A 22,035-nucleotide genomic window follows, 5' to 3' on the forward strand; every position below is an offset into this window, starting at 1 on the left:
TTATTTCAGGAATACTTTCTCCCCACTGCTATTATGACATGTTGGTACAACTTGCTATGCAGCATATTCCAGCATCTACTAATTGTTGTTTACTACTAGTGTTAAGAGTCACCATGATTTACCTTCTGGGGATTTAATTTTCTATTTTATGATGTCCATAGATTTTTGAAAAGTGCCAACACGTTCTTACCATTCATTGTTAATACTGAAATCTTAAGGTCAGGCTTGGAGAAGGGAATATTTTGGCTTAGTTTTACTACATCTGCCCTAAAAGGCATTGCTAATTTTCTGTTGTTGTCATTTTGAATTCCAGACATTGCAATCATTAGACCTGAACATTGTGATTAAAATTCCAGTCCTGATGTGTACCTGGTGTTCAGTTCATCTAGAATTTTTAAGCATAAAGAAAGGGACATAGAAGGGTAGAAATGGTGACAAGAGATTTTTCCTTATAAGATGATATCAATAGAGAAGATAAAAATTACTTACTGCATGTTCCATGAGCATGGGATAAGAAATAAAAGGTCTGAATTGTAAAAAGGAGAGTTAGGAGAATATTCATAATGTTCTTGTAGGATGGAAGATGAAGACTCCTCCCTCTCCAATCAAAGAAGCTTATGTAAAGAAGTGTGTCTTGGGGACAAGAGAGCAGAGGCAGGGTAGGTCTGTGAGTGCCCAGCTGCTTATAAAAGACAGGGACCAGTGGTACTCATGAGTAGAATCCCAGCTACTGACTCCACTTTGACTTCTGAGCTGTTATTTTAATGCCTATATGGCTCAAGCCGACTACCAGCCCCTTGGAGTACATAGGATGTCACTTTTCTGGTCTAAGCTATTCCTCTGCCTCTATCCTGCAGAATACTGGGTGTGATACCAGCTCCTGGCTTGTCTGTTACCTCAGCCAGGCAGATGTTGAGATGTATGTAGTACAGATATTTTACAAACCTATGATATTAACTGATTTCAAGTAATGCGTACAGTATTTTTTTCTAGCTGGTGCTTTCAAGTATGCTTGGAGTGTTTCCAACAATAGCACTTCCTCCCTGAAGATCTTAAAGTGTAGCAGATCTCTTTTGATCTCTTCACTATGCTTTTGTCCACAAAAGGCAGTACAGATTTCAGTGTATAACATGTGTGACTCTAAGGTGGTGTTGAACCACAGGAATATCCTTCAGAGCTATTGCTAGTTCCTCAGTGCTATCTGTGGGAAGGACAGAATTGCTACAGAAACCAACAAGATGATTTTGACATATCAGTGAGAAGTGAATTCAAGAACATTTAAGAAAGTTCCTCTTCTACATCATCCTGGAAAAAGGAGACACGATAGAGACAAGTGTAAAGCTGTGGAGACAGACTCTATTCACAGTATGCATGACAGTGCTCCTCATGTCTCAGAGAGTGGATACATGAATATTTACTGAATATATTATATTTACTGAATAGGGACAGAGGGAAAGAACCAAAACTTCTCATAGTTTTGCATGTTCAAAATTTACAAGTAAAATAATTTGAGAAACAGATTTGTCATTCGGAAGGAATCATGATTATAGATTATGAAGAGCAAATAGTGATAAAGTATGTTAGGCACATCATTGTCATGTTCATTCAGCCTCACTATGAACTTCATTGGCTTGTCAGAGTGTAAAAATTAAACAGAGATATGTTATTTTCAATCTCCTTCAGCTGCAGCATATCACTATGACCATGATCATATGTAAGCTTCTACAAAAACTTTCAAGATTCCTGGTTTAATAATTAAAGTGGTTCACTGATTGATATTCATGTGTCAACCAATTTCATCTAAGTATGGGCTACCAGAAGGGGTAGTTTTGTCTTACCCATCAATCCCAACCACAAAGGTCACTTCTGTCAGAAGTGGTGCTCTGTTCATGGTGAAAATCTAACCCATGAAAAAAAAACTAATGCTAAAATAAATTTACTTTTCATCTTCATCAGCTGCAGTTTCATCCTACAGCCCCAGGTGCCCTAGTGCTGGCATAAGGGTTCGGGAGAGGAAGCAGAGGTGGCCACAGAGACCAAGGGACCAGTGGGACCTCTCTTCTCCACAGCAATCCATGCTTAGCTCAACATAATCTCAACTGCAGTCTCAGAGTTTCCATTGCATTTAAAAAAATGCACTTACTGTCCCCTGTGTGTTGGTAAAATACATGGTTACCTATTTATTTCTATTGACATACCTGTTTAATAGTTCCTTGTGGGACACTTACACTGGTGTTTGGATACTCTCCCCAGGTGGATATACTTAGAGCAATGTAAAACACTATGCTACTATATTATATACACATTACATATTACAATTATTATATATCATATATACTAATATATAATTATTGCTACACTGTTATGATAAAATGTATGTTACTATATTAATAACCTCTGCTTATTAAGTTATTTCCCAATGTTTTAATTATTGCCGTTCTTCCAAAACCAAGGGCAACAAATAGATTGATCTTAAAATGGATTTAATTACTATAGTTTAGCTTATGTGTTGTCTTTATAAGCAAATAAACCCCTTTACAAGTCATCAGCAATGTGGATAAAATAAGTGAGGTCTACACTTTTCTCTCATAAAATTGCTTCTTTCCTTGCTGCTCTGAAATCCTTGCCTACTAATCCTTATACTATATTACTTGTAGTATATCTATATATATATACTTACTGTTCTGCAAGTTTCTCTCCCTGATGTTGTGGTTATTTGAGAGTTTAACTTCAAGGGGTGGGGTGGTTTGTTACTGCTGTGGTACAGAAGCATGGAAACCAGGTAATTTTAAAGGTTAAGACTTGATGGTGTAATAAATGGAATTGATTTGTGCTGAGTAAATTGTAACTGTTATTGAAGTTATTATTAGAAGCAATCGAATCAGTGTTACAAGGCAGATGCCCCCCTTTACAGATGTTACATGTTAAAATTGAGGTACAGGATGTAGTTTGGAAGATAAGTGATGTCCCAAGACGAAAATGGCCTTGAGATGGACAAAATTAGAACAACTTTCGGAATTGGGCCTAAAGATCAGTAAATATAAGACTAATTAGTAGACTTACATAACACAACGCTTAGTATGCACGCGCAAGCCTACAAGGTTATCCAAAGGACAACGAGGAAGAGGAGAAGCCTTTGCCAAAAGACCACCAAAGGAAGGCTGAAGACCCCCTAACAACAAGTGAGGCATGCGCCATGAAGAATAGAGACGTAAAATCAGAAAAATCAGAAAGAAGAGGAAACTTATGGGAAACATTAATGAATATGTATAAGCATACAGTATGTAAGTTTAGCTTGGAGTGCTTTGTTTTGTACGTGAGGCAGGGTGGGAAGCCCCCTCCGTACCCCGGTCGGTTTTGTACGTCAAGCCCCCCCTGTACCCCAATTGGTTTTGGTTATGCTATAATCATACTTAATTACTGGAAAATTATATATCTCAATTGTAATTTTTTACTAAATTGTATTCTTTTACTATGCTGTATTCTTTTATACCGAATTACTATTCAATTTACTAAATTGTATTCATTTTTAATTAAGCTGTTATTACCTCAAGGGACCTAGTTGTCAAAATTCTAATTTCATTTATAACAATGGCATATCCAAATAATGCAGTTCCATACAAAGTCCAGACTGCCGAAGGCCAGTTTTATATCCCCTTCTTCACTGCATTTGAACATGAGCTCCGAAATGTGGATTCAGTTAATCCAGCTGTGGCTTCCTTGAGCTGTCTGACTTTGCTCCTCATGGGCCAGTAGGCTGAACCAAAAATATCACTTTTAAACTACATATATGTGAAAAATGAAAAGTGAAATACTTTATTCTTCAGACAAGCAAGAAAGTAGCTGCTTTGAAAACGTTCACTGAGATAGTATCACATGGGACAGCAGTTTCCTATCCTCTTCTGTCTGTTCCTGTCTTCATGAGTTTCATCTTTGCTCTCCTCCATTTTTCACTTGTTTGATCCCTTTCAACTGAGTGGGACACTCACTACCTCTCTCTTTATTTCGTAAATTATTTCATTGCAAGTCTGGATAACCTTCGTATTTCTCCTGTTGTCGCTGGGCTTAAATTGTTCGGAGCAGACGCTCCCCCTGGTGCTCAATTTTATAGATCGCAACACAGTATAGTCGAAGTGGGTGAGTTTCCAGTTATCTAACAAAGAAAACTCTAGGGGAATAAAGGAAATTATTATTGAAAATATTTTTTTTAATTTGAAATTTCATCTACTGCTCATTTAAACAGCAGCTTTGAATAATTTCTGCATAATAAAATTGACTAAATTTTCTAGAAACCTTTCTTGAATGTCTAATCTACTAGCAGTAGCAAACCCCGAGGAAAATGGGGGGAATTTGAAAGTTTTCAGTCAGCAAAACCTGAAGTCTGTTCTCTATGTGTTTCTTTCTTTCTCCAAAACTCCCATTCCTACAAGGCCACCTGACTGTGAAGAATTTGTGCTGCAGACTGACTCAACTGGCCTGGGTTTTTTACAAAGACCTTCCTTCTATTCACCAGTTCAGACTTGGAGGTGCTTTGATATTCTTCCAGCCCAGTGTTATACTGACATATGTAGAACTGTTTGACTGTAAATTAGCCTTGTGATTTCAGTGTTATACAGGTATAACAGCCTCTGTGCGATTCTGTGACCTGCTGTGACTTGAATTCTTGTTTTCTTGTGAAAGTGATCAGGGCCATTTTGCTTCTTTGCATTCACATCCAATCAATTCAACACATGGAAAGGTCACTGCTAGTGTAAAAACCTGTTTCATAAACCTCCTCCACTAAGCTAGGATTGAATTCACACTTTGACATGAGCTCTTCACGGTAAACACTGTACAAGCAGTACGGGCTTCTGCAGTTAGTGTTTCTGCTCAGTTCCTCAATTTGATTTAATACCACAGAACATGTGGTGCCTGTTCTAGTCTTGTTCTTCCTCTTTTACCACCAAGAGCAAATTTAACCTGTTAAGAGTCAAAAAGCAAAGCTGCAAGGCAGGCAGACTGCAAAAACAGCTCAGGTGTTATTGCATATAAAAGCTGTAAAGCTGGGGGGGGTTCCGGCTTCATTCACTGTCTGACCGAAGGTCGCACACACCACACTCTGCCCTCCAAGCACCCGGGCCGTCACGACGCCGGGGCTGGGACTCGAACCCGCGACACGAGGCAGAGGAGGGCGGGTGTTTGCCCGCGCGCATGCGCACCGCCGGCGGGGCGGTCACGTGGCGGGCGGCCCGGGCCGGGGATGCTGCGGCTGTTGGAGAAGCTCCCGGCGGGACGGGCGCTCGAGGTGGGCTCCCCGCGGCCCCGGGCGGGCCTGGCGGGCGGGGTTAGCTGCGACCGGGCCGGGGTTAGCCGCGGCCGGGCCGGGGTGCCGCCCTCCGGCACCTGTGAGGGAGGCAGGGCCCGCCGGCGGCGCGGGGCCGCGGAGCGCGGCCGCCTCTCCCGCCAGGCCGCAGTGCCAGAGGAGAGTGCTTTGGGAGACTAGAGAGGCCCGCGGGCTTGGAAACCAGCGGTTCGGGTTGTGCTGTGCAGCCTGGCAGTCCCGGTGCACGGGGGCCCTGTGATGCGGCATCCGAGCAGGGCTGTAGCTGTGCACACAGCAGTTCAGTCCGTATGTAAGTCCAGGGTGAAACCGAGCCACGTCGTGATTTCTGTGGCCACACCTCAGAACTGCCTTTAAGGGGAGAAGGAAGGACAGTTCCTAGTCAGGGAGAGCCTGTTCGGGGCTTTTTTAAATGGCGCCTGGGCTGCAGTCTGGAAGCATTGAGGCAGTTCCCAGTGGAGGGAGGTTGATAACTCAATTGCTTGGTCAGTCTCATATCAGGTATAGATTAACCGTGAGAGAATTATACATTATGTGTCATACCGTTTCAGTTCCTTCATAAGATAGTTGATGGCATCTGTGGCCGTGCGTATCCTCGATACCAGGATTATGGCAACGTTTGGAGCTTGTCAGAGTGGATGGAGGTTTTAGAAGAAACTATGACGTATTTCAAAACTGCAGTTGGCAAAAATATATCTGATGAAGAGGTAAGGGCTCATCATTGATTAGCCTTAGCTTCAAGAGATCATGATCACTGGAGTGATTCGTTTTGTAGTTTATTTAATCCTAAAATGTTTTTATAGTGTAGGATTTGAACGGTAGTGTATTCAGCCTAAATAGGTAGAAGGTAAGCAGCATTCAGAGATACACTGCCAAGACTTCTACAACAAAAAGTGAAATAGATGCAGATTTTTGAATATTTTTCTAATATCTCAGGATAGTTGTTAAAATACTGATTTAGTCACTTAAATATGGTATTTGAGTATCAGCAGATTAAATCTGTTTATATAATACTGCTCATTAGCAATAAAACCAGATCACTTTCTTGTTTGGTTTTCTTTATTCATTAGTACCACATTGAAGTGGTGTAAAATACTTACTGTATGTAAATAAATGTTGTAAAAAATCTAACTGTGAATGGAGGACCATGTGGTACAGGGAACTGTAATTCAGGACATTCCTATAGGTACGAACTTTGCAAAATATTGCTAAAATATTAGCAATATTAACTCTCATGTCTTGCATATTGCTTGTATTTTGACCACCTGCTGGCAGCTGAGTCTAAGAAAGACACCTTTGTAGCCTTGGGGACCTCCTTACATCAGTATTTCTTTTTCATCTGAGCTGATGTATTTAGCCTCTGCCCTGATGCTGGGAAACTTGCAGACCTAAACCTGAGTTGTTTGGGGGTGTGATGTTCTTTGGATTTTAGGGTGGCACGTAAGAAGGCTGATAAAGCCTCTCTTCTCTTGTGTATAAGTGATTCTTTTGTTCTCTGTATTTTGCTGTGGCAAACACTGACTCTTAACTATCAAAGAGAGAGAGCAGCCACGAAAGGTAGCTATCAGCTTAGATATTTTGATTATTGCAGGTGGTACGTGTTCCTTCTGTGGTTCATAGTGCAGGTAATAACAGTTTTTATTTTTATTTTTGTAGGCTTCTCAGCAGATAATTGAGTTAAATTCAGACTATCAAGAAGCAATTACAAAATGTCTGAAGGGTAGAAAGGAAGAAATCAGGAATGCCCTAGTAGAAAATGTACATGCAATCTCTTCTGCCCAGCTGCAGGACTTTGACTGGCAGTTAAAGGTGAGAGTGTTGCCTTAATGTTGTTTGAAAGAAATGTTCTACAACAGAGAAGTAACTTGATACAGCCCCATAGGGCCTGCTCCCTCTGTAGAATGGTTCAATTTTTACAGGTATTGCAAAAGCACATCAAAGACTTGTCAGAAATTTGTATGAATTGCAAATATAAACTTTAAAAATTTGCTCTATTTTGTTTTTCCCCTCTTTTATTTTAAAGCTGCTTGTTGCAGGGAGACTTGTTGCTATTCAGGGACACCTGAAAGTTTTGTATGCTGTTATGATTTTGAAGTCTGAACAAAAAGTATTTTTTCTCAAAGGAAGAAGTATATGCTTAATTTTAAGATTAGTTGACTGATAAGTTTTCTTGACTTTCTTCAAAGGTTTATATTTTTGCTGTGGACATTTATTAATTAGCTTGAAATAATTTATCATTCGACTTCCTATTCTGGTAAAAAAACAATGATAACAGTGTTCCCTAAATTAGAATGGTGATTTGAGGTTCTGAAGACATTTTGTTTAAATTAAGCTCTGTCAAAGACTTGAAAACATTACTTACACTGTTTATACTTTTGGTTAGACTGTGGGAGCAGTTAAACAGATTTGTAGAGCTGTTAAATAGTTTGCCATGTTTACAAGAGTGCTCAATAATTTCTGCAGCAAACAGCTTTGGAAATCAAAGAGCAGTGCCCAAACCAGACAAGTTTTGCAAGAGCAAATATGGTATCCTATGAGCTTTAGATGAACTGTTACTGGGCTTGATCTCTTGCTAACTGCTTTTACTGAGGACAAAAATATGGACTCACGCAAACTCTTGTTTTTTGTTTGTGGCTTCTTTTAAGTTTTCTTCTAGAGAATTTTTTTTAGTTTCTTTCTATTTTGTGATACAAATTTCTGGTACGTATCTGAACTATAATTTTCCTTAAAGCCACTTTTTTTTCCCTTGAGCTGGTTATGATTTTTTTTTTTTCATTTGCCATGATTGAACCCTACCGCATTCTGTTCTCTAAATAAATGAGATAGGTCTGTACAATACTAACCTATAGTACTGTCAACTGATCTTTGATTTTAATGCATTTTAAAAGCCTTATCTGTGCTAGACAGGGTATTGTAGTCAATGAAAAAGAAAGCTCAATTGGCATGTAACCTGCATCAGTGTTTGTCTAATAGGATATTGGACAATGTGTTCCATCAGCTGCAGAGTGTTGAAAAATGCATAAAGGTCTCCTCTTTCTCCCAAAAAATCCATTCTGCAAGCCCCTTCCTGTTGATTAGAAGATCTATTTAAATATGATGATTTCAGAATCTGTAATTCATTAAGAACCATGATCAAATGTATCCTTCATTTTCACCTAGAATACTAAAATGTGGCAGCGCAGAATTTTAACTAATTGGTTTTGACAAGTGTATATGACAAGTCTTTGAAGAGGGGGTCTTTATTCAGTATATTGTTGGTATTAACAAACAAACAAAAATCCCAATAGTGAGTAAGAAAACCCTGAAAACAGCAGAGATGACTTACTCGAAGTAAATTTTGTCATGCCGATGTTTGTTCTGGTATTACAAGTTCAGTATAAAATACAGATGTGATATTATGAAAGACTAAAAATTTAATGGGTCCAGCTTACACTTTGTTGTTGTGTCAATCTGCATAGCTTGCGCTCTCCAGTGATAAGATCTCCATGCTGCAAATGCCACTCCTCAATCTTGATTTGGATGTTAGAGAAAATGGTGAAATTAAACCAATTTCTATAGAGATGAATAAGGAAGAGTTGCAGAACCTAATAAATGCACTGGAAGCTGCTAATAAGGTAACTTTTACTGATTTAATCTTTTGTTTCTGACTTGTTATGTACTGATTTATTTTTAGCAGAATTTGTAGAATCATAGTGTAGTTTGGGTTGAAACAGATCTGTAAATGTTGTCTAGTCTAAGCTCTCTGCAGTGAGCAGGGACATTGTTGACTAGATCAGGTTTCTCAGAGCCCTGTCCAACCTGACCTTGAATGTTTCCAGGGGTGGGGCATCTCTGTGTTTCAGCATACTCACTGTAAAATATTTATTCCTAATATCTAGACTAAATCTACTTTTTTAAATTTAATATAAATACCCCTTTGCTATGCTGAAAGATTGGTGAGAACTCCCATGTTTCCCTCAGCTTCAAAAAATATCAGTGTCTGGGAGAGTTATTTGGTTCATATTAAGTCCTTTAATTTCCATGCCATAGTAAATCAGGAAGAAAGTTACAAAAATTACAGTATTGTAACCCAAGGAGAGAATTTCAAGTGAAACTATAAGGCTTCTGAGACACTGAAGAGTCTCAGCTTTCTTAATAGAAAAGGCTAAAGAAAATGAGGATTTGAAGAAAATGGAAATTATAGCCCTTAAGAGCTTTCACAGCTTGCTTCCATATGAATTTTCTTCCCTGCAAGACTACATTAAAATAGTACATGAGGAAGAATTCTTGTGGGACAGACCTCAGTGTTCACATGCCTTTTGTTCTGCTTGAGGGTCTGTATGGAAGCTGTGGGATGTGGTCATCTCCATATTTAGTTGTGTGGGCACACGAGGAGGAATTCACTTCAGAATTGGTCCCTTGGCTCTGCTTTGAGCAGAAGGAATCTCAATGGACCTGGACTTGCTATTGTTCTACTTTTTGATTACAGGCAGCTGAAGAACGGTTTTGAGTGCAGTAAAGGGTAAAGGAAGTTACTTTAAATAATGGTTGTGGGAGGTTGGGTTGAAAGAGAGTTGGGAGAGGGCTGGTGTGCTGTCCAGAGGAAAGAAATGTTGATTCAGTTGCATTATACTGAAACAGAAAGCAAAAGGCTTCTTTTCATAGGCTGCTAAAGTTTTGGTCTTAACCAACTTTACTCTCATTCATTTTCTCCTTTTTGAAGGTTGTCTTACAACTGAAATGATGGAATTCAGATCAACAGTATCTGCTGGTGATGGCTCCTCAAATGATTTGGGGAAAAAAATATATTTACTGCCAAGTGAAAAGCTTTTGGTGCTGTAAAATACTGAAGTCAGAAGACTTTTATGACTTGTGACCAAGTGAACTACTAATCCTTCAGTAAAAATAACAAATTCTTGTATCTATTTAACCAAAAATATGAAAATCTTATGTACTTTTAGTTGCTTTTAGTACTAAGGATTTATAGGCATTTGGAAGAGAATCACAATGTGTGCTGTATTTGTTTTGGTAAAACTTTGGCAGTGACTACACAGGTGCCTGGTAAAACTAAGGCATCTTACTTGCATTGTATGTTACCTGATCTAAAGTGCCACACTAACAAAGAATATGAGAGAGTATTTGTAGCATTAATGTATTTATACTTGTTTGTAAATATGGTAAATAAACACCTGACTTTGTGTGTGAATAATTGTAGTAGGTTATTTTTTGATTTATGAATCACTAAACTCAATCTTTTTAGATGCTGAGGAAAATCACCTTTACAAACAAAACCAGTGTAGAATGACAGAATAGTTGAGGTTGGATGTGAGCTCTGGAGGTTATCTTGTCCAGCTTCATTGCTCAAACAGGGTAACCTAGAGCAGGCTCCACAGGGCTGTTTCCAGATGTATTGAATATTTCCCAGTGATTGAGGCACCACAATCTCTCTAGGCACCTGCTTAGTGCTCAGAAGTAGAAAAAGCACCGCAGCTTTATTCAGAGTAAAGTTGGAGTTTTTAGTTTAGTTTTTTTATCTTAGTTGATAGCTTTTCAGTTAAAAATACCAATGTTTTCAGAAGGGGCTGCAGTGCTGGAGAGGAGCTGACTTATATAGACTGTAAAAAAGATACTCCTAGCTCACTTAATACAGGAGATAATTGATAAATTCTAGTCTAAACTTTCCTGAGACCAGATGGAGTTTGATTGTAGTATGTAAAAGCCCTAACAGTAAGCAAGGGTACACCAGAAATCTTATGGGTTCTACTATTTATTACACAGTTTTTCCATACATAAAGAGCAAATTATCTCTAATGCTTACATAAATACTAACGTGTGATTCTTACTGTGTGCATGTGTGTGTCTTAGGCAAGTTTTGTATAAATAATAAGGAAAATTACTGATGATCTGGGTCTTGAGTTTATTCCACTGTATTTTGTTGTGCCATGGGTTTTCATATATGCAAAGTTTAATACACTAGTATAAAATAATGGACTTCAGAGTACTGGTCACAGTAGAGGACAAGAAGCCCTTGTAGAAAGGCTTCTATAAAAAGGATTTTAATGGGTTTAATGGGTAGGAAACCTAAATATATTGTCTCTCTTATTTGGTATTGATGCATTTCATCAGATATACATGTTCAGTGTCAGAAATTGAAGAAAGGAGAGATGGGTAAAGTGTTGTAAAGATGAAAGAGTGGAAAATGTATCTTACAGTGATAGGAGTGCAACCTCTAACAGATATGGCTTGATCATAGACTTGAATTTCCATAAGCAACAAATTTCATTATGGATCAAATAACAGATAAAGGCCTTGTATAAATGGTACAAAATTCAAGCTAAAAGTCAGATGGGAATTGATAACTGTTTAATTTTATTAAAAATCTGGAAGAGTTGCAGGTTGTCCAGTAGTGCATTAGGAGGATGCTGTTTTTTGTATTGTAAGGAATAAATTCACCAAGTCTATTTGTTTTACTTATAGGTATATTTGTGTTGTCTGTGCTTTTTCCTTTCCTCTAGATCTAGTTGCTTTATAGGAGAATACAGCCTTATGTGCTTAAATGTATTGTCTGATACATGTATGAAGGTATAACTCTTGCCCATATGATGGGCATGTGTTGCTAAAAGGCTTTTCTAGAGAAAAGAGGCTTTATTTTTTTATTTTTAGTGTTGCCATGCTGGTTTTATCATTTAGGACAAAAGGACTGGAAAATATTTCTGTTTATAGTAGCAGATTTAATAACAGCAATTTATTTCATGGAAGTGTACACTATTGTTTGGGATGTCACTTGGATAGAAGAAACTTGTGTGCTGATGTAATCATACAATTTATAGATGTACTGTGAAAACTAAAAAAACATACCTAGAAAGTCTGTGCTTCAATGAAAGGTGAATATTTAAAACTAATTTTCAGTGTTGCTGAAGTGAACTTTTGTGTTGCTATTTCTTAGTTTTCAAGATCAACCATTCAAAAATACGAAATGGCAGTAGTTTCTCAGCACTAAAGGGCCACAAGTAATTTCTTCCATTTTTATATACAACCAGTGAAACTTCTGTTGCAGAATCTGCTACATCTCTCACTAATAGAAAGCAATTTTTTAAGATGTAGATGCTACTTTCAATATTTCTGACTTTTTCTTAATAGTAGATTTAAAGTGTTTACATACTTAGTTTTAAATTCTCTAGCACCTTACATAATAATGGATTTCTAATGAAGGATCTGTGGTGGTGTTCAGTCTGTAGTATCATCCTGTATTTGTCTGTCCTTTTCTGCAGCACTGAACACAAAAAGGCTGAAAAATCTTTTTTCAATGTTTTTTTTGCATTAATAAGACAGATTTCTGATACTGCTGTTGTTGACAGAAATAAATGTACAAAGAGATGCTTTTCTTTATAGGTGTTAGACTTTATTGAAAATCAGAGGTTTTTTTTATATAACCATCAAAATTATGTTTCTAATAGGGGGCAGAACAACACCATGTGAATGGCTAGAGGGGGACAGGAGCACCCGTTGATGAGCAGTTGAGAGCTAGCAGCTAAAACACGGCATTGCATTTGAAATGTGCATCCTGACCTTACATCTCTGCAGAGAAATGTAAGGCACATAATGGCCTCCAGCAGAGGGCAAGGAAAAGGACCAAAAAGAATGGAGAAGAGAGCTTGCTCATGTCTGTCAGAAAATGTCTTTTTTTTGTCTTTGCTCAGAGAATTAGCTACTTCCGGAACAAGCAAGGTCTCCTGTTGTGACAGGTAAGGCATTTGTGGAGACTGTACCGAACCAGATGAATGCAAAAAGCTAGAGCTTTCACAAGACCCATTACACTGGTGTCATCTTCAGCTACACTTTGCTGAATGCAGGTAGACATGAGCAGGTAGCAGATAGGACAGACCTCCACAGGACAGAAGCATCTGAAATAAGCCCTTGTCCAGGAGCATGCCTGTCAAGTGTGCCCAGCCATGCTTCCTCCTGGCTGAGGAGCAGCAGGATGGGTAAAGATGTTGGCATTGTGTTTCCACACAGAGGTTTTCACAGAGTGGGAAGATCTGCCATGTGTGTCATGGCCCCTGGAGGAACTGTATACTGGAACCAGAGTTAACTAAAGCTGCACCAGTAACAAAAGCTGAGGAGAGTTAATGGTGTGAGGAGCCCCACTCGCAAAGAAACTCATGCCTGTGACTAAGAATTAGGCCAAAGGTGTGAGAGTTTAAAAGACACCCCATTAGAATTAAAGAACTGAATTTTGTTCTTGCTTATCTGCTCTATTTGCCTATATCTGTATTTTCCTACGTTCTTCCATGTGTGAGCTCATTCTAATTAGCTGGCTACAGCATGTGGAATAGCTTTGGAAGTTGCACATCCCAGCACACTAACTGGTAAATATTGTTCCCAGGAAATAATGCCCCTTTGGCCCAATTCAAGAACATGGGTTCCTATTCTCCCAGTCTTTACCTGGCGGAGCAGCTCACTTTTGTGTCCTGCAGTGGCATGGGCAAAAAAAAACAAACCCCAACTAACCACCACAAATATGTTCAAGACATCTCTCTGGCTTTGCAGATATTAAGGAGAGGCCTCTTGAGTATGTAATTTACACCAGAAATAGAACTTTGCACAGAAGGCTTTATGAACCAAAAGCTAATGAAATCAGTGCCTACAATATAATAGACACACTGCAGGAAGTTTTCATTTCACCACGTAAAAAGCACCTACAGAAATTCACATTGCATAAACAGACCTGTAATTTGAATCAGAAAATCAGCATATCTTGATACAAAATATAAAAGTGAATTATAAAAATGTTACTTGCCCTCCACTGGCATTCAATGCACTTTTCTCTGTTTCACAGAAATCTTCCCTTGATTTCAGAAAAAACTTTTTTTTCATATCAACCATGTCAGCTTTGATCTTGGTATGCTAAAGGGAACCAGAACTGCATCTGAACAGCAAACTTTCAGTATGGAATTGACTATTGTTATAAAACTGCTTTTGCAACAAAGCTATTACATATGCCAAGAAGCTGTGTTTTTAAAAGATCTAAATAAGTCTGTAGAACATTTCTGAGTTCTGAAGCAAGCCTTTCTGATGGGAAACATGTTGAGACATAATTACGCTTTCTTCTGAAAGGTGGTTTTAAGAACCAATAACACCCTATCCTGAAGTATGCACATTTTGCTATCATTTTGATTTGTGAATTAATATTTATAATGCAGTATCAACAGTAAAGGGGTTTTTACTCTTCTAGTACTAAAAAATGCTTTCATAAGTGCATCAAGATAGTCCATATTTATTTTTTTACTTCTTTAAATCAGCCTCAATTGCATTTGATGGTATCTGCTCTTTCCTCTGTAAAATTTTAGTTCATCCCTGCTTCAGGGCTTTTCCAGAAAGACCAAATGACTCCTAGCAAAACCTAGAAAAGGAGGAAAATAACACAAAGATTCATTCTTTGGACTTTTGCAGGCCTGTGTGGAGACTACTACATAGAGAAGGCTCTGGCTATTTTTAAGCATTGGGTTACTCAGCTAATTTAGGTAATAGAGTAATGAAAGGCACTGGAAGGTGTGATTTTTCTAACTAGGAACTGCTGTAGGTCGACAGGAACTGCTTTGGTGATGGACTCCGTGGGGAAGGATTCCTAGCATCATAGATGACACAATTATTTTTGATGCCTACAGTATTTTTTTTGGGTGGGGTTTGGGGGGTGAAGACAGAGGTTTCAGATCTGCTATATTTCTGTTGATATCGTTTTAAATGGGAGCTGGAGCAATACTGGATCATCTAACAAGAATAATAGTTAATAGTATTAACTTCCTTTGTAAAACACAATCCTGAATTCTTTACCTATGCCAAAGTCTAATTCAGCTCTTTCTTGAAATGATGATTTTCCAGCTTTGTTTCAGAAATGCTAGCTACATTGCACAACATTCAAAGTTTCCTCTGAATATCATAAAAAAATCAGGTAATATGTTGTCAGCTAGATCAAAACCACAAATGACATTTCAGAGAGAGGAACAAGGAAACTGGTGTGTTCACAGATGTGGATGAGATGGCTGATGTTCTCACTGAAATGCATGATCTGCTGAAGGAAACCATCTTTATTACATTTTTGGCAGTGCGATTGATTTTATACTTTTGCATGAGACTGTGCAGGTGCAGAGAGCCAGGGATGAGTTAAAATAAATTGGTCAGAGATGATCTCTAGCAATATGATGTGCTTCTGCTGCCATGTAATTATTTTAGTTCCTCATTGGTATTGATACTCAAATGCAGTTGGATTTTGCAAAAAAACCACAAACATATAAAAGAGTGAGTACCAGGCCATTTCTTAGATTGACCCCAGCATGAGACAAGAAGTGATGTTTTTATAATTCTGGGAGACTCAAGATTACTTAAAAAATAATTGAGAAATACATCTGTCAAAGAGCAAACAACATAATTAGAGTTAACTCTGCACTCCAAGGCTGCGAGTAGACCGAAGTCACCTGGTCTTCTTTTAAGAAATGCCAGATTTTTTATTTGTGACTTAACTCTTTCACTCTGTGCATATACATTTCAGCATTATTACATGCTGAAATTCATTATTCTTGTGTGATCTCTTGCCTTCCCTGGGCTGCAGGGTGGTTGGTTGCTCATGGAGTTAGGAAGAAACATACAATCACACATGTGGAGTAGTCATGCTTTGTAATACAGAAACCATTTTAAAAGTATTTTTTACATAACAGATAAATCCCAGCCTTTTTTTTCACTAATACTCCCAAGGATATGTTAGCAACGTGTCCTCATTATGTGAGAATTCATGAGATCTGGCTCCTTGGTGATGGGAAACAGCAGGTGGAACATGGCCCTCAGGCCCTGCGTGACTTTCCTCATGATTTATGTCAAGAAATCCTCCACTTGCAGTACAAAGGGAGGAAATGTTTCCTGTAAGGGTGAACTGGGTGAACCAGCAGATACTCTGGAATAGCAACCTCTGTGCTGTTCAGTGGTAGCATAAAGCAATGCAATGTCAAAAAACATTCATGTTTCACTGAGAAGACTATTTTCTGTGTTGAATAAGGCTGAAGTTCATCAAGCTCCTTTCTGCCAGAGAAGAGGGGTGGATTAATGTGACCTTTGTCCTCTGCTAACCTAGTTGCTTTGTTGAAACTTGTAGGAATATAGTAGCTCAGATCCTTACAGCTTTTGGTTGAAATTATCAACGGATTCAAATATTGTTGGGAGACTCCTGGGTAGGCACACGGATATGTGTGCTCAGGGACAGTAGAAACCCAACATCACAGGAAAATGAGCCAAAAACGACTTCCAGTAGAAATTGCATGAGAGCTGCACAAACTGCATGGGAATTTAGCTAAAACCTAATTAGCAGTAGGACCTTATCTATGCTGATCTTGAAGTCTGGTTCCTCAGGGTAGGGAAACTACTGAAGTACAACACTGGGGGAACTTGGCATTACAGCATTGTTCACCTTTATTGCATAAAGCCAGCCAAATTACTCCATCCTATTGATGGGAAGAAATTGTGTTTCTTTTGTGCTCCGTAATTTCTAGCTCCAGGTGGCAGTGTACCTACGTAACCCATAAATGGACTCATTTTGCCATCCCATTCCACTAATAACCACTGCCTTTTCCATGCTGCCAAGCTATTGCTGTCAGGTAAGAAATGTTTTCTTCTGCTTTTTTTCTCCAGAAGCAGTTGTACCCACAGTTAGTAGCTCTTGCCTCTGTGTGTGGTGGGGTTATTAGTCCTTGCTGCCAAACTTTTCACTGGATGCTGGCAGCTCTTGATGCAGACAGGCCTTGGTGTGTGCTGCTCAAAATGGACTGCAGGGCTGGGATTTGGATAGTTGGCACGTGTTCAACGCCTCCTGGGGCAGGAGGGCAGATCCTCCTATTTTGGTATGTGCTGTTCTTAAGGAGTTTTGTATGTGCCTTGCTCTCGTTAATGGCTTTTACTCTGCTCCATACATTTGGGGTTTTTTTGCTTGGAACTGTACAAGGTAACTGCTTTTAGTCCATGTACCTATCAACTATGCCAGAAGTATCTGGCTGAACCACAAACTAGAAAAATATGTGTATGCAAATGTTAGGGGCCTCCAAAAAAAAAAAAAAAATGCTGAAAACCGGTAAAGCTGATCTTTGCCCTTGTAATCAAAACCAAAGGATCATTTTTTTTTTTGTAACATAAAGTCTTTTTTTTTTACGTCATGTTGGATGCTGGCTCTTCTAAAATGTTTACTACAGCGGTAAGGAGAGGTTGTAGTATCTCTTCACTGCTGGATCAGCTAGTCTTAATTACTTACCTGAGGTCTGTCTGTGAATATCTTTGGGAAATCAGGTAATGCCAAACATGAGTCACTGATAATTGTATTTTATACTACAGGTCTGCAGAATGCATTACTTTCTTTGAATTACTTGAATTAATTTTTGTGTATAAGCACAAAGCATGCAAATTCAATGGCTCATGGACTTACTCTGTAAAGTCTTGTGCCAGTTCAGAGAATTCAAAACTAATGGGATATGTGTTTGCAGTGAACAGCACATATGGTCCTACTGCTGTCTCCCTCCCGCTGCTATTTTTTGCAGTTATGGAAAGTTCAATATGCAAGACTTCCTTATATTCTCTGTATTCTATTTTACAATACCAAAATAATATTGTTAGTTTCCACTGGAATATTCTTGATATAAACATTGCTTAACTGTGATTAAAAATGTAATCAAACTGTCCCATGTGGGATTCTTGTTTAAAACTTATTTGGGGTTGTTTCATGGAGGGGATAGGCATGCATAGCCTATTCAGAAAAGCCATTTACATGAATTAATATTTGTCGTGAATCACCTGAAGTTGTACTTAGTGGCTGATTAATCTTGTAAAATTGTGCCCCTCTTTAGTAGACTGGAGGTTACAGGTTGTAGCAGCAGAAAGAAGACATCTGAGGAGATCACCGTTGTGCTCCATTGAACTTGGGATGAGACTGGGACTTTGGAGCCCACAGAAAAATGGATAGTTTCAAGGACTCCCTTAGATTAGCAATGTCAAATGATTATTTTGCAGCCTTATAATTTTTGTAGTGAATGAAGTTAACATATTCCCTTTCTTATTTAATGATTCTATGATTCTACCTCGTTCTGAGGTAGACGAAGGAACGAGGGGAAGGGGCAGCAGGCCCTGGTCTGTGAGAAGGTTCAGGTTTTGCACAATGTGATAAACCATAACACGTAGGAGGGTTTAATTTATTATTATGTTCTGGTTAAAGAGATTGCCATGTCAGTTGGCAATAAGGTCATCAGCTGACCTTACTGCCAGGCAATGAGGAACTACTGAAGAAATTTTCCACATCACTTTTTTTGTTTGTATCCTGACCAGTGTTTCCTTCTGCACCAGTTTCTATTGATAATACCACCTCTGTAGCTACAAAGAGTCTGTTGGCTTGTATATGTTGACTTTCCTAAAAGTATGAAACACTTGCAATACAAAAAAAAAAATTAACTGATAATAGTTTCAATAAAATGATGTGTTAGGCAGTGTCGGTGCTGTTAGGAAACACTTGGCAGTAGGGAAGGAAAATGGATTTAATATAGATAGAAGATGACTGACCTATTGCTTCTTAGTTGCATGGATGTTGCTAGCCCTTTGGCTGTGGCTCCTTGGCTGGAGTTGTGTCAGGCAATAGGCAGCCAGGTAAGAAGAGGCAGCTCCTCAGAAGGAGTGCACCCAGCATTGCCAGTGTGCTGTAAGACTCAGCTGCATCTCCTGGTTCTCAGTGCAATAAAGATATCTGAAGGAAACTGTGTGCAAAAATTTCCTCAGATCTATTCCCAGACATCTACCAACTTTTGGGAGAATGTTGCAATTACCGGCCACAGGAAACCTGGGTGCTAAGAAAAATCTTGGCTTGAGTATCCCTCAGACTTGCTTCAAGGAATCAGTATGTGTTTGTTTTCTACTTTTTAATACAAAATTACATATGGCACAGTTGTTCTCATAAATATCAGCTTTGCTACTTCGTGGAAATAACAGAATTCCATTGAGATCAAATCAGCTGGAAACTTGGTGGGATTTCTCTCTGCTACCTTTTCTTTCTTTTGAATATCTCTGCCTCTGAAAATGTTATTTGACTTCCCTCTGAGTGATACTTCTCAAACACACTATGGAAATACTTCCTGTTTAAACTATTAAGTTTGAGGTGAAGCATGGTGCAATAGTAATAAACTTTTAAGCTGCAATTTCTTCAAATTTCACTATACTCTAAATGGTGAAAGACAGTGACATAGATACTACTAGTATAGTTTGTGTTGTTTGGAAGCATGCTGCCAATATGTGATAAGAAATACAGTGGGACAAATTTTCCACTTAAAAAAAAAAAATATTAAATTGATAGAAAGCTCATGGGTGATGCTCCTTAAGAGCTGATCTGTACTATTCTGAGCTAAATGTTGTGGTCCTGGATTTGTGTTGGGTTGGTTTTTTTAAAAGTTTAAATCTAGAAGTGTTCCATGGCAGAGTATCTTACGTTGAACATGGAACATTATAGCTACTGCAATCTTCAGAGTTAATGAAATTGAGAAGGAAAAGAAACAATTATGTTTGTCTGTGGTAACATTATTGCATAATTTAGTGGACATAATACAGCCAGTAAACAACATTGAAAAGAATAAACATGATAGGAAAGACCATTCTGGACCACTTGTCTATCAGGTTAACATCAGTCAAATCAGGGATTTTGACTTTGATCTGGGATGCCCTCCTGCGTAAGTGTCCTTTTTTATGGAGCCTGTGCCTGTCCAGAGCACTCCTGTTGTAGAGGTCTCTGCTGGAAGTGGCTCTTCTGTACTGCAGGTTGGCACTGTCGTACGTGTACGTGGTGGCTCGGGGGTCACGGAGGCTCGTGAACACATCTGAGCTGCCAACGTCATTTCGTATTTCAAGTGGTCTGAGAAGCATGTTTCCATGGGCATCAACCTGTGTCAAGGAAGGAACGTGGATTAGACAGGTTCCTCAGCCAGCCCAAGGTGTTTCCCAGATGGACCACGTGGCTCTAGTGTCAAGGTGCTCTTGGGGCTGCAATGACAGTCCTGTCTGGTACAGCATTCACAACAGTGAAAAGATGCTGAACACACTTTCCTGACTAGTGTGAACTCAGCTATTCAACATCAAAGCACCTTCCATCCCGACTTGGCTTCTTGGTCTTGTAATTCGGTTAATTGTCTCATCCTCTGCAAAGTAAGACTTTTGTAATTTTATCTTTTACTTGGATCGTGGCCTTTATGAAATACTGATTTTTAATGTCTGGTGACTGGCACCTGAAGCTTTCACATACTGAAGGTGAAAAGAAAATGTTGCTGTCTCTGCCCATTTTACACAGTTTTCGACTGTTTTAGTGCTGCGGGTTAGTTTCTAAATGTCTTGTAACAATGGGTTCATCACATGAAGAGCATGTAGATACACGTGTATTTTATCAGTTATTGCAAAATACTCATGATGAGAATTGATTTTGGACAATTACTGTATTACAGAGATGAAATCATAGCATACCATTAACTTGTTCATGTGCATATAAAATAATCCATTTTATTCAATGAAAACTTACATTCAGTTGCATTTTTATGCGTTGATACCAGAAGCAGTTGTTTCAAATATGTCACTTTATTCGTGCTATTAGTCAGAGCGCTGTTTTAAATACCCAAGCAAAGAATTGGAAACTGCAACCAGTACATACATGTATGGCACAAGAAATTATATATATGTATATATTAAATATTTTTGTACCATAGTCTTCTTAAGTATGACCGTAATTAACCGTGAATTGCTGCATTGCTGTGCTCTCCTTTTCATAAATCTTCAGCTTTCTACACGTTTGTAGTAAAACCTCTTTTCAAAAGTTTTTGTGGTTCCAGGTTGACTTCTGACATCTCCATAAATACTTAATAGATGTTTCAAATTCATAAGATATTTAAAAATCCACTGTAGGCTATATGAGGGAAATATACATCAGAACAGAGGCCTCTTAAATGAAACTTCAAGGTCTTCACCTTGAGGCTTGAATATTAATGTTGTTTTTGGTAAACTGTGGTATTTGACCTATCCCAAATTTATAACAAACTTGATCATGTCTGTGGATACCTTTATATCAGGGAATAAGATATTGATTATAGACAATATCTAGTCATGTGAAGCACCATTGATATGCAGTGCTTTGCTTACACTCTGAGCTTTACATTTTTAGTAAGACATAGCAGAGCTAGGAAATGACATAATAATCTACAGCAGATTTGAAGTATGTGCAAGAAAAAACTAAAAAAAACCCACCCAGGGAAACCCAGTCTTTGTGGGTTGCTGCAAAGGAAAGATGGGACCAAAGAAGTTTTCAGTTCCACCTGGCAATGGGGAAGATGTTCCTTCCCATCTGCTTTAAATCATAACTGATGGCATATTTGCACTGTGCCAGACTAAGCACTTACTAACTGAAAGCAAAGCAGTGAAGGAACTCTTTGTACAAAAGCCACACAAGAGAACCATGGAATAAAAGAAATCATCTAAGTGAAATAATAAGTCACTACAGATAGAAAATGCACTAGTCTGATTTAGAAAATGATTCTGTGTGTGCTGAAATGAGCATTCAGTGGTAGCATCCCAGTTCCCACTGCTGTTTTGGTGGGAAAAGCTCACATGTTCTGGGTTAGAAAGGCTATCTTGTCACAAATCAGCATGGTGTTTCAAATGTGTGCTTGAGATATGGGCTACTC

At 38.6% G+C, this 22,035-nt stretch overlaps 2 protein-coding genes across 2 annotated transcripts in view; one reads left to right on the top strand and one right to left on the bottom strand.

Moving 5' to 3' along the window:
* The first annotated feature begins 5,207 nt into the window (after positions 1 to 5,207).
* COMMD8 (COMM domain containing 8) lies at positions 5,208 to 10,505 on the top strand. Its single transcript, XM_058838949.1, has 5 exons — positions 5,208 to 5,284; positions 5,872 to 6,027; positions 6,977 to 7,129; positions 8,779 to 8,934; positions 10,023 to 10,505. The coding sequence occupies exons 1-5, from the start codon at positions 5,240 to 5,242 to the stop codon at positions 10,041 to 10,043; spliced, it is 531 nt and encodes a 176-aa protein (XP_058694932.1). The 5' UTR covers positions 5,208 to 5,239; the 3' UTR covers positions 10,044 to 10,505.
* A 9,398-nt stretch (positions 10,506 to 19,903) lies between these two features.
* GABRB1 (gamma-aminobutyric acid type A receptor subunit beta1) overlaps positions 19,904 to 22,035 on the bottom strand; it is a 115,757-nt gene continuing 113,625 nt past the window's right edge. Inside the window, exon 9 of the mRNA XM_058838106.1 lies at positions 19,904 to 20,251. Within this exon, the coding sequence (XP_058694089.1) occupies positions 19,904 to 20,251 (348 nt within the window). The remainder of the gene's footprint in view (positions 20,252 to 22,035) is intronic.

This window comes from Poecile atricapillus, chromosome 4, assembly GCF_030490865.1.
Source record: "Poecile atricapillus isolate bPoeAtr1 chromosome 4, bPoeAtr1.hap1, whole genome shotgun sequence".
NCBI lineage: Eukaryota > Metazoa > Chordata > Aves > Passeriformes > Paridae > Poecile > Poecile atricapillus.

Coding starts and splice junctions, on each gene's coding strand:
- COMMD8 (XM_058838949.1), top strand. CDS start 5,240: ATGCTGCGGCTGTTGGAGAAGCTCCCGGCGGGACGGGCGCTCGAG. Junction 5,285..5,871: donor CGGCGGGACGGGCGCTCGAG/GTGGGCTCCCCG, acceptor ATACCGTTTCAG/TTCCTTCATAAGATAGTTGA. Junction 8,935..10,022: donor CACTGGAAGCTGCTAATAAG/GTAACTTTTACT, acceptor TCCTTTTTGAAG/GTTGTCTTACAACTGAAATG.